General features: G+C 50.6%; 1 protein-coding gene across 1 annotated transcript in view; it reads right to left on the bottom strand.

The window, feature by feature from the left end:
• Positions 1-12,651, bottom strand: part of EPHB1 (EPH receptor B1) — a 429,883-nt gene that overhangs the window by 10,484 nt on the left and 406,748 nt on the right. The window contains exon 13 of the mRNA XM_057738466.1: positions 3,690-3,839. Coding sequence (XP_057594449.1) covers positions 3,690-3,839 — 150 coding nt within the window. The remainder of the gene's footprint in view (positions 1-3,689; positions 3,840-12,651) is intronic.

Genomic DNA, 12,651 nt, shown 5'->3' with positions numbered 1-12,651 from the left:
ACGCTCTTGTTTACAAAATGGCACATATTCCATTTGCTATTTCTTTTCTTTCTTTCTTTTTGGCTATGTTGGGTCTTCATTGCTACTCACGGGCTTTCTCTAGTTGTGGCGAGTGGGGGTTACTCTTTGTTGCAGTGCATGGGTTTCTCAGTTTGGTGGCTTCTCTTGTTCTGGAGCATGGGCTCTAGGCATACAGGCTTCAGTAGCTGCAGCATGCGGGCTCAATAATTGTGACACACGGGCTTAGTTGCTCTGCAGCATGTGGGATCGTCCTGGACCAGGGATTGATGGAACCCGTGTCCCCTGCATTGGCAGGCAGATTTTTAACCACTGTACCACGAGGGAAGTCTTTTTTTTATGTTTGGCCACACTTCATGGCTTAAGGTATCTTAGTTCCCTGACCAGGGAGTGAACCCATGCCTTTGGGAGTGAAAGTGCAAAAGTGTGGAGTCCTAACCACTGGACTGCCAGGGAATTCCTATTTGCTATGTCTTTCAGATAACTTTGTTGTTATTACTAGAGTAGATAACTCTGGGAGCATTAATGCTTCTTGCACATATGAAAAAATTAAAAGCTTTACCCTCCACCCCAAAGAAAAAGTATCAGGTCATTAATTGGTGTACAGGCAACATTTATCTACTCAAGTCTTTCTCTGAAGCACTATGCTTTTGGAGATTTTTATTCTCATTTTTAAGGATCTGGGTGCTTTCTAAATTTTCTGTGTACTTATAATCAAATTAAAGCATCATTAATAAAATAAAAAGTAATCGTGGTCCTCTAATGGGGCTTTGGGATCACTTGCTATCACGCCTACCTCGCTGGCAGGTGTGAAGAAAACGAGGGGGAGGCAGGAGAAACACGTTCAGTCCAAACACCAATAACTGCATCTGAATTGTGAGGAAAGATACGGCCCAAGCTTGGGGGCAGAGGGTGTCCTGCTGAGCTGAATTGAAAATCAGAGTGAGCCCTGGGCCCCTTCCCTTGGTCCACGACAGGATGAGAAAAATGGTCACTGAAAGATTGGAGATTGAAATGAGATCAGATGGGGTTTCCAGAGAGAAGGTGACGGTGAGTGTGGCGATGAGAACCAGTCTCAGCAGCTGTCACGGCACAGGGCTGATTTGCTTCGAATCGTCTGCAGCAATGGGGTGGACTGAGGGCTGCCATTGCTCACCTGTACCCTGAGATGGCAGGTGCGGGGGTTGGGTGGGGACCAGGGGCAGGTGGTCTGAACCAGGGGACCAGGGCTGCAGCTCCTCCGGGAAAGGAGCAGGGCCCCTCCGCTTGTGTTCCTGTTCTCCAGCAGGGCTCCTGTCTGCCCCCACACGTGCACTTTTCATCAGTGAGTTGGGCGGTGGGCGGGTTTCCTCGACCTTCCATGCGGAGAGTGAAGTGGAGGCTCTCAGAGCAGTGGAGGATCCAGGGCAGAGGGGGTTAAGGTGAGCTCTGATGTTTCAATAAAACCGCAGCTCCTCTCCACAGACACTGCCACTCTCATTATCTCTGTCAATCAGATCCAAGCCGTAGAACTTCCAAGTTCTCTCTCTGGCTGACAAACTCTCTGTACATGTTCAAAGACCTTCCTGGGCTCCGGAAGCCCAATTACCAGCACTCCGACTTGCCTCTGCAATTCTCTTTCTTAAAACCTTTCAATTGTCATCTGTGAAATCCTTTACTGCCACCACCTCAGTGGTTTCTGATGAGTCGGGCTACAGCCCGAGCCACTGGGAGCCCCTTCTGGTTCTCTCCCAGGCCAGGTCAGAAGATGCCTTCCGAATGGGCAAAAGTCACCCTCCGCCTTCCACAGAGAGCGGAATGGTACTTGCGACAATGCTGAGGGGCTTTATTTTGGAGAAATACAACAAAATTAGAATCAACTGCTATTTTGCAGATGTTCTTATTCCCTTTGAGGCCCGGCTCAAGCGTCAAATATCTGGAAACCTTCCTTACCTCCCCCCAAAATGTTCCCACAGCCCTGTGTATCTGCCACTGGGCTGTAAACCCCCGAAGAACAGAGCTGGCTAGCACAATGCTTAGTCACCGTCAGCATACCCTGAGTGTTCACTGAATGAATGATTTGGGAATTTTGCAACTCTAATATCAGAAACTCCATTTGTTTTCAGCAGAGGTGAATGCATTCGCTGAGAACATCTTGAATGTCAAATCTTGCCTGTCAGAGAGTTTCATAATCCACTCCACGTGTGCCGAACTGTTCTTAATCGGATTACAGTCTCTGGGCAGGACAGAATGGGTCTGCTTCTCCTGGCTAACATTTATTGCTCATCTAGCTGACAGTATGGACGGAACCAGGGTGCAGTTGATTTCATGAAAGCAGCCCCAGCATCAATTCCAACACTTACCAATTCGACGTGCTACAGGAGCAGCGGCAAAGCATGGATAATCAGAGATAAGAGCAGATCTAGACGCCACACATGGTTGGCAGCAGGACCTGGTTGAGGATGCAGCCATTTCACCTGCTCTGGGCGGAAGCCAGAACAGGAGGCACTGGCATGGCAGCACCCAGCTCCTCTACTGTCTCATTGGAAAGTGTTTTCTGGGCTCCTAGGTCGCCATCTTTCTCAACCTTCTGAGCTACAGCCATGGTTCTGAATGTCTGGCTAGAGAGAGGGCTGGCTGGGGGCGGACTTCTCCAGTTTACCAGTGCCTAAGAGCCCATCCACTACGGAGGTGCTTTCGGGACGGCTGGTTTCCCCATTTGGACTGGGCTAGCCCTGCCTCTTCTTGCTTGGAAGTTGGGAAAGATACTAGCTGCTCCCCAAGATGATGGAAAGAGCAAGCAGAGAAGAGAGGTATCAGGTGTTGCAAACTGTGATCCTCTCAGCCCCAAGGGGAGGGCGTGTACTCAGAACACAAAGGAGGAGGGGGGGAATCCAAGTACGATCTTGACTGAGACCTTATCAAAGCAAATCATCCTCAGAAGTCTACCCACCTTTTAGTAATTGTGGAGCAAAGGGTCCCATGTGGAATACCCCCAAAATGCCTCTGCTTAAAGCCTCTCAGATGGCCCTTCTCTTTCCTTTTCTGCTGTCCCTTGTGGGTAGCCTGGAGGGGTGTTGCTGACCTCCTCTCAGACAGGTCCCCTCCCAAGCCCTGTCTGGAGCTGACCAGCTTTGGCACTGCCGCTCAGCACCTCCTTCACTGACAGGTGACACGGGCTCCCGGAAGAGTGGATTCTCGGGAAAGAAGGGCCTTTGCAATTAATTCCTCTCTAAAGCTGCGAGGTGTGAGTCCCAGACAGAAGCTGCAGCTGGCTTGACACAGCACATCTGTCAGAGCAGAGCAGCCTGGAAGCCAGGCCCATCCTGCAACCAGCACTGCTTACCTTCCTTTACATGTGGTGATGGAGCGCTGCAGCGGGGTAGAATCCCCTGATTAACTTTGGGCCTGATCTATTCATGGTTCCCGGCCATTCAGAACCAGCCCATTGCCTCCTGGGTTGGCCTGGGCACCCTTACAGTCTTTGAGGTCATGGGGACATCACATCTCCATGCTGGGCTCTTTAATTTGTTCAAACGTTGGTGCAAAGGGGCCCTGTATCCCCTGCCCCAGACACTTCACGTTCAGGTTCTGAGGCCCCAAGCAGAAAACAGATAGGTGGGCTTGGCATGCCATGGCCTGTGGGACCCCTGGGGTAGGGGTTGTAGCAGCCAGGAGCCGCTGACACTCACATCTTGGTTGGACATATCCCAATAGGGTCTCTCTCCAAATGACATGACTTCCCACATGACGATCCCGTAGCTCCAGACATCGCTGGCAGATGTGAACTTGCGGTAAGCGATGGCCTCTGGAGCCGTCCATCTCACGGGGATCTTGCCTCCCTGGGGGAAGAAGAAGCTTGGTCAGCCCAACGGTTGGGATCCTCGTTGAAGGCAGGTGAGAATAAACTGGGCACATGCCTCCTTCCACCTCTGCCCCTACATCTCTCGTATTAGGACAGCAGTGCCCCAGGGCAGAGGGACCTGCGGGGCTGGGCCGGCTGTCTCACACCACATATGGGCACATTGCACCATGAGAGAGGCGGCAGCTGGGCCTGTGGCTGCATTTACCCCCAGTTCCCTACATCCTGGTTCTAACCTCACTGTGAGTGGGAGGAGTGAGTGAAACTGGCAAAAAGCACTACCACATGATACTGCATGAGATCAACCACGTGAGCTGTGACAGGGAGGCGAAGCTCTGCTGTCCCACAGTGTGTATGTGTCACGACACTTGGGTCAGAGGAAGCAAAACAAGGAAAAGAGGAAGATATTGATGGGCAATACCTCCTGGGACACCCCCGACTACAGGACCATGCTGCAGAGCCCCTCCGCCCCGCTTGCCTTGCACTCCAGCCCTGGGGGACAGGTTTTCCTCACTCTGCAGCCTGCAGGCAGCCCTGGCGGCACTGGGTTGACCGAGCCCAGTGCTGATCGATGCCGGCTCTTCCCCTGCCCTTCTGTGCAGCTCAGTATCCAGAGCTGCAGACACATTTTTCTAAAGGGCCACTCTTAGGTTTGTTTCTCCATCTTGCCCTCCAATCCCACCCTGGGAGTTTCCAACTTGGCTCTCTGCTTGGCCCCTCGGTTTGTCTGCCAGACCCTGGACTGTTTTGTTTACCTAATTCATACAGGTGCCCTGTCAACCAACAGGCAAGGAGCACTGCTTTGTGCCAGACCCTTGCTGAGGAGCTGGAGTCCCAGAGCTGAGCCTGCCAGCTGAGCTGCCCTCAAGCTGTGCAGGCATGGGGAGGAAGACAAGGAAACAGAAACTTGATAAGTATTGTTAATAAGATAGAAAGTGATGAGGGTGAGGCCGGCGGGGATACAGGGTGTTCTGAGAACCAGAGGAGACTCCCTGACACAGAAAGGGGTCAGGGAAGATGGCCAGGAGCAGTCAGAGGGGCAGTTTCCTGGAGCCTTTGGCCAGATGTGGATACCAGTACCGTCTCTTTCCACCTGCGTGACCTAGGGCAAGTTACCTAACCTCTCTGTGCCTCTGTTTCTCATTGCCACAGTGGGGGTAAGGATCGCACCGTACATAGTCGGGTTGCCATGAGGATATGTAGGTTACTGTCCATCTAGTGCTGGGACAGGGCCTGGCATAGAGGGTCCACGCTATACACGTGGTAACAGGTTAATCAGGCAGAGTGTGGGGAGGAGGGACGTGCAGGCAGGGAGGAGCATGTGCAGATGCAGGGGTAACAGAGAGGAAGGTAACTGCCAGCAATGCAGGAATCCTGACCCGGGAAATAAAGACAGGGGAGCAGAGAGCAGGGCAGCTCTGCAGGGCACTGAGGCCACCTACGGGAGGCGAGTTCACCGTTCTCTAGAGTAAATATGATCCTCATTTTAAATTCTTCACACCCAATACCAGACATCACTCCCAGGGCCCCTTGCGATGCCTGGACTCTGCCTCCATAACGCGTGCGACCTGCAGCTCCCTCTCCCCTCCCTCCCCTTCTCATCTGCCTCCTGCCTCTGCGGAAGGAGGCTATTTTTGTACTGACCATTCTCGCGATCTGTTCAGATCACCAGAGATACGTGTTGGACTTTAGCAAAAATACCTTAAAGATGTATAAGTGGCTAATCCGAGCACGAATGAGAGAAAAGGGAGCAAACTGCAAAGTGTATTTTTATCTGGTTTCCTACCCCTGGCCTGGGAGGAATAAAGGCAGTCTGGCCCCGACCTCCCCAGGCACACATCCAGCTTTTTGCAAAGAAGACTGCCCTGATTTCCCCCAGGATGATGGCAGGCTTTTGTGGTGGGAGACGTCTTCAGCTCAAATGCCAGCCACGTGACATATGCCTGGAGGGCAGGCTTGGGCTGCTGAGGCAACAGGATGCTCTGTTCTCACCATTCCCCAAAACGTGAATGAATTTACTGGTGTTATCTGCTAGGTACCATGGCTGAGAAGAGAGGAGAAAATTCAGCCAGTGAACCTGAGCCAGTGTCAAACACCTGAGGCTGGTGTCTGACAGCTCCGGGACTCCATGCTGTGTGTCCGCATTAGGGGAGGGGGTGTTGCCACACCTGGAGAGGGCCTGCAGCTCCCCTAGAGGAGAGGGGTTTCTGGTCTTTCAATACACCTGGGTTACCATGAGGAAGGAGAGAGGAGGAGTTTAATTGGTGTGTGTGTGTGTGTGTGTGTGTGTGTGTGTGAGAGAGAGAGAGAGAGAGAGAGAGGGAATGAGACTGTGAGTGAGCACTTCCCAGTGCGTATGACAGAGAGACAGAGAGAAAACTTGGCTGTGTGCGTCTGAGGGTAAAAGAGAGTTAGGGCTTATCTTTTGTGTGCCTGTTTGTGTCAGAGAGAGGGGAGGGGAGACGGAAAATGTGATTCTTCTGAATTTCAAAGAGGCGATTCAGGAGTCTGAAGGTGTCCTCTCTGCCGAGTTGGAAGCAGACCCCAGGGGCTGCCGGTGACAGCTGTTGTGCTCTCCCTCCTGCATGTCAAGTGGCAGGGCCAGGCCCGCTGGTGAGGTGCCTCAGCCCTCCTGCCACCTTGCGCTGTTGGGCCTCACTGAACACGGAGTTTGGCCTGTCACCACCCCGCCTCCATCCCAGCAGGTGGCAGAGCCTTTGAGGAGAGCGGCCCAGGACAGGCAGGTGACAGCTTGTCACGACCGGCCCTCCGCCAAGAAAGCAGGGAACGCTGACCTCCGAGGCAGCCAGGGGAGCACAGGGATGGGTGCTTTCCTTCCTGGAAGTTTTAGAGTTTCCTCTCAGCTTTTCAAACATCATGTCATCAGCATCGCCTTCTGACGCTCAGAGGTAATTATGGTGATGGTTATTTAACCCGTCTTCAATTACGTGAAAGGAAATCTGTTAATGTAGATGATGGTGACCAGCCCCATGCAGGGGCCTGGGAGAAAAGGAAGTGGGATGGTGTTGCAGTCGCCAGGTGAGGGAGGTCCTCCTGCTGGAAGAGAAGTCTGGACCAGAAAGTCCAAGGCCGAGATACCCCTGTGACTGCAAAGTGCTCCGAGGGTCTCGGTTCTTGCCAACAGGCATGAGGGAGGGGCTTAAGGAAGGCGTGGTTTGCTCCTTTGGATGAGAGGGAGCATGAGGGAAGAATTCTCAGGGGGTGGAAAACAGCTGAGGCTCACTGGAGGGAATCTTCACCACGTGGGCAAGAGGCACTGACACTGGGCTGGAAGAGAGCATTGTCCCCTGCGCGGGTTCCTCCAAGCACTGGATGACTCGATGCCCCCAAGGATGCTGAAGGCACAGGTCTGCATTCTGCAGGGACCAGGTTCCCCCAGAGCTGCACCGGGAGTCACTGTTGGGGTGTAGGGGAGGGAGAGGGGAAGAGGAAGAGGGGGCACCTTACCATCATTAGTGTACTTCATACACTGGCCTTCCAGTTAAAGCTTGGCATTCCTCAAAAGTCTCACCTCTCCAAAAGTTTGTTTCAGAATAATCATGCCTTAATTCAGGCATGAGACAAACTATAAAGATTTCGTGTGTGTGTGTGTTTGTGTGTGTGTGTGTGTAATTTGATAAACTAGGAGACGATGTCTGGCAGAAGATTAATTTTAACCCAGTCATCTTCAGGGGCACCTGCTGATAACACACATCCACACCTGCCACCAGGAGTGTTGCTAACAGGTAGAAGGTTTCAGTGTAGAGGTACTTTAGCCCCTCAGCCTCAGCCAGCCTGCAACAAGCACCTATGCAGCACCTACTCTGCTCGGCACCCTGCAGGGAACCTTGCAGTGATGAGACTCAACAGCACTCTCAAGGAGCGATGGATACCCCAGTGCCATCCAGACAGCTCACTGCCTTGCTACAGTGACACTCGATAAGCACACATTAGATAGCTTTGAGTCTACAACCCATCCAATTGTGGAGTTTTCCAGGCTAACGTCTGAGCATAGGACTGGTTTCCCTTGCTAGCTGTTTATCTTAGAGATGCCTATAAGGGTAATGCTTCTGTGTGTCTGGGCATTGCTACAGTGCTTTTCTCCCCCATCATGTGTGAAGTCTCAGCGGGGATATACCAGGAATCCAGACACTGATGAATATCGAGCACCGTGATCATGGAATCGCTGGAATCAGGCCACATGAGGAATCCCCTTGAAGTGATAGATTTATGACAGAGACCATCACGCAATGGCCCTGAATTTCATAATGCCTACTCTAGAATAGGTTGATAACATAGAAAACATATTGGGGTTGTTTTGAAGATCCTACATGATATATATGTAAACTACTTAATATATTATTGTTACCATTAAACAAGAATTTATTGAGTGTTGTGACTTTGAACTGTGCCCCAAAAAGATATGTTCAACTCCTAACATCCTGTACCAGTATATGCGACCTTATTTGGAAATCTGGTCTTTGGGGATGTAACTGTAACTGCAGAACCAGCCCCAAACTGTCCCTATTCTGTTTCTAACAAGATACTGAGTTGTTTTTCAGAGACAACAGAACAAAACTGCAAATCATGCAGCTGAAGCATTCACAGAAGAGAAATTTTTCATCTCAAGTAACACCTGGAACCAAAGTTTCTCCACCCCAGAGAACCAAAGGACCAGGACAGGACAGGAACCTGAATGCCCGAACCCTTTCAGAAGCTAAGGGTTCGCTGTCCACGAATACCGCTGCTGAAGCCCCTTTACCATACCTTACCATAAATGGCCAAGTTCCAAAGCCCTCCAATCAAAACCTGCCCCACCAGTGCTTCCACAAACCAACCCTCCTCCCCTAACAACCCTGGATCAGGGAGACAGATGTGAGAGCCTTGCGTACTGTCTCCTTGCCAGTCGACCTCACAATAAAGCCTTTTCTCAAATGCTGGTTCCACTGTATGGGCTTCTATGCATGTCAGGCAGCGAGCCCTTCGCTCGGTAACATAAAATAAAAGATGATGTCATACTGGATTAGAATGGGCCCTAAATCCAGTCACTGATGTCCTTACAGGAAGGCCATGTGAAGACACAGACACGTAGGAGAGAATGCCAAGTGAAGAAGGAGGCAGTGATGGCAGCAATGCATCTACAAGCCAAGGAACTGCAAAGACTGTCAGCAACCACCAGAAACATGGAGAGAAACAAGGACCAGACTCCTCCCTGGATCCTTTGGAGGGAGCATGACCCAGCCAACACCTTGATTTTGGACTTCTAGCCTCCAGAACTAGGAGAGAAAAAATTCCTGCTGTTTAAAGTCACCCAGTTTGTGGTACTTTGTTATAAGAACCCTAGGAAGTGAATACATTGAGTATATACCATTTTATCAGGCACTAGTTTAAAAATACTGTTGTTACATTTCCAGGTGGCAGATCCACCATGGGCTACTATTGGGGGGGTAGTGGGATTTGGGGGTGAGGGAAACCTCTAACCTTTAGGTGGAAGCCCAGCAGATAAACCACAGGGTCCTCTGTAATATTTCCTCAGTGCTGTTGATCAGACCCAGCTAGTCTACTCCTTGAAGGACTGCCCTCTGCCTAGCAATGTGAGTGCTGTGTGTGCGTGTTGAGGGGGGAGGGCTTCAAGGGACAGATCCTTGGCATTTCTCCTGATGTGGTGATGAGGACAACGGTCAGAAGGCAGCTCTGAGGATGATGCTGGAGCCACATCACTACTCCTACTTACTGGAAAACCCACCCTCACTCGACCAGCAGTGTCCATAGACACTGGTGGCCACTCCAGGCCTGGCTAACTGCATCTTCACTGCACAACACTAGCGGAAAGCCATGTCAATATCCCTTTTCTTGGCATACCCAGAAAACCTAGCGTGTGCTTCTCAAGCTCTGTTATCCATTGGGAGCACTCTGGGGAAGGTTATTATTATTATTATTAAATGACAATGAGTGTTCTAATTTCTACAAAATCTCTGGGAGTGGTGCCCAAGCATTGGTAAGGTTTAACATGCTTCAGGTGATTCTAACGAGACGTCATTAGTCGCAAGCACTGGCCTGCAGCTGTGGTTCTCAAATTTGAGTGTGCATCACAGTCTCCTGGAAGCCTTGTTAAAACACACATCACAGGGCCCCAACCTGGACTTTCCAATGTACTAGTTCTGGGATTAGCTTTGAGAACTTACATTTCTAACAAATTCCCAGTGTGGTTCCTATACTTTAAGAATCACTGGCATAGATCCCTCCAGCATAAGTCACGCGTTGAGTGATGTCCCATCTCGTACACCAACTCTGGTCATTGTTAATGGCTGGGTTGAGAAGGATTCTGAGCCTTCATCTGGGCTCAGCGAGGAATGCTGCCATGACTGATGGGCAATGCCTGCCACGGTGAGGGAAGGGGTGGCTGTCACCGCACTGAACCTCAAAAGATCTTAAAATGGTGGGGAAAAGGCAATGAGCTGGCTTCATCAAAGTTTCTGTCAGGTATATCTATGGGCCAAGGGAAATGGACGGTGAACAGGGATGAAGTTTACATCACATACAGCAAGTGGCCCTCTGGAGTGGCAGGTTGAACGCTCCGCTTGAAGCAGCGACCATCCTGACCGTGTGGCGGTCCAGCCTTGGCTCTGTGCAGCCCTCCGTAGACAGTGCAGACACAGGTGGCCCTGCCCTCAGGGTGCATGAGAGTGACACGCCTTCCTCCTGCTCCCCAGTCACTGTCCAGTGCTTTGGACCCAGAGATCTAACATGATTCTAAGTGTTAAATTAAGAAGGTATTTTAGAATGAATGTCTGTATTTAAAAGCACTCTGAAAGTACACTGACCCATTTTGCACAACCTAATCAGCAAAGTGATTTTTCCAGATAAGACCTATATCAGGCAAGAAGAAAAAGAAGTTTCTGCCGAGAAGGTTATCTTTCTCTGAGTGTTACCGGCTTCTAACAGCCAGTGGAAATGGCTTCTGGCTGCTGGATTGCAACTGAGCCTATATAATAAAAAGGCTGTTCCTAGTTCCCTAGGATGCCAGGAATTTGCATGAAAACAGTCTCTCCATCTTCTGAGAGAGCTCATCTGGCCCTGCTGCTTATTTCTTTCCAGAAGCCACAATTTGATGGTGACACTGTAATTTATTACCATGCTAAGGATTATGATGCAACATACAGAGAATTAGAACTTTAGGTGGGAAACCGGCTGTGGGAACAGGTGAGTTTTTGGAGAGGACGGTCTTACTTGTCATGCAAATGGCACACAGAACAGAGAAAAGGGCTAGGAGAAAAGGCAACCCAAAAAGACACACTGCATTGGCTGCAGACAAAATTGTTTCTAAATAGAATGTTTTTCAAAGCTTTTCTTGAAGCATTAGCTGCTCCTCCAAAATGAATGACACCATGTATTTCGTCCTAGTAATAAAATATGTGATTTGAATAGCTACAAATGGAGAGATTTACAGTCGGTGGGGCCGGTGCTGCCTCTCCCCTGAGCTTTGTGAGTGCTGAAACCCTTCTGTGAGATGCTGTGAAAGGTAATTGCAGCCCAAACATCATTTTCCAACAGCGAGAGAAAGGCCTATTTGGACATAAATTAACTAAAAATATGCGGATGATAGTGTGTGTTTCATGTGTGAAGAACAGAAAGGCCACTTGGTGACGTTTCCCAGCTGAAAAGAAAAAAACCCAAAATCCTGTTCTTCAACCAAACAGACGTTGTTTCTCTGTATTGTACCATCAGGGCAAACAGCTGTTTTACTATCCATCCCCAAAATAACCCCTGATGGCTGAGATGTGGGCATTTAATTATGTTTTTTATCACACAGCATTTCTCGAGTTTATAATTAAAAAGAAAGGGTGGAAAGGCAAGGGCTAAAAATTCACATGCTGCCTTCATTCATTCGACAAGCAGGCAGTGGGTACCCTCTCTGGGCAAGGCCAGGGTCAGTAGAGGGAAAGAGAACAATACCACTTCTGCCCTGAGGAGGGCACTGTGGAGGGAATGCCACAGTGGTAATTGGCAGGGATGGTGGGACTTGGTCTCTGGTGGTGCAATCCCCAAGCCTGGGCCTCGCAATCAGTGCTCCTGAAAAGTCTGCCCCTGGAGAGTGTTTGGATTAACTGGTCCAATGAGCTTTGGATTCTCCACACTTTGTCAACCCAGAGGCGGACAGCTGGTCGCCTAGGGAGGGAGCTGGTCCCCCTCAAGGACCTGCTGAGCAAGGATGTGTCTGCCTCCACTGCTGAAACAAAAATACCCCTGCCCCCAAGGGGGTGGGGTGGGAGGGTGAGCCTCTGTGTGCCCTCAGGAGGGCAAGGTTACCGGGGAGGATGAGCATCTGGGATGGGCAGAGTTGAGGAGGAGGCTAGCTTGTCACCCTGCTCTCCACCCTTCCCTTCCGAGGCTGGTCCAGTGTGTATCGGTTGCTTCTCTGAACATGGTAGGAATTGTGATTTTCCCTGGAGCTGCAATCATTACAGCTTCACTGCTGCCTGTCAGCCTCACACTTAAGAGACCCCAGTTCTCCTCTCCTTTTCAAGTCCATCTGTTTGCCTCACCAGTGACCACTGGCACCAGGTCTCTGTGGCTCCTGTCTCTGTCAACAGGCTGTGATGGCTCCAGTGTCTCCCCCATGACCCTCAGGCACCCACTCTTCTCCAATTCTATTCCCGCCTCTGTGCACGGAGACACTTGAGGCTTCCTGCCACTCTGAGGTAGGCTACACCTCCCATGGCAACGTGGCAGGGCTCCAGACACTGAGAAGTGAGAGGTGGGGCCACTGGTTGGGGGGCTGCTCTGTGTGC

Source organism: Hippopotamus amphibius, chromosome 6, assembly GCF_030028045.1.
Source record: "Hippopotamus amphibius kiboko isolate mHipAmp2 chromosome 6, mHipAmp2.hap2, whole genome shotgun sequence".
NCBI classification, from domain to species: Eukaryota; Metazoa; Chordata; class Mammalia; order Artiodactyla; family Hippopotamidae; genus Hippopotamus; species Hippopotamus amphibius.
This window is presented reverse-complemented; position numbering and strand designations above follow the sequence as displayed.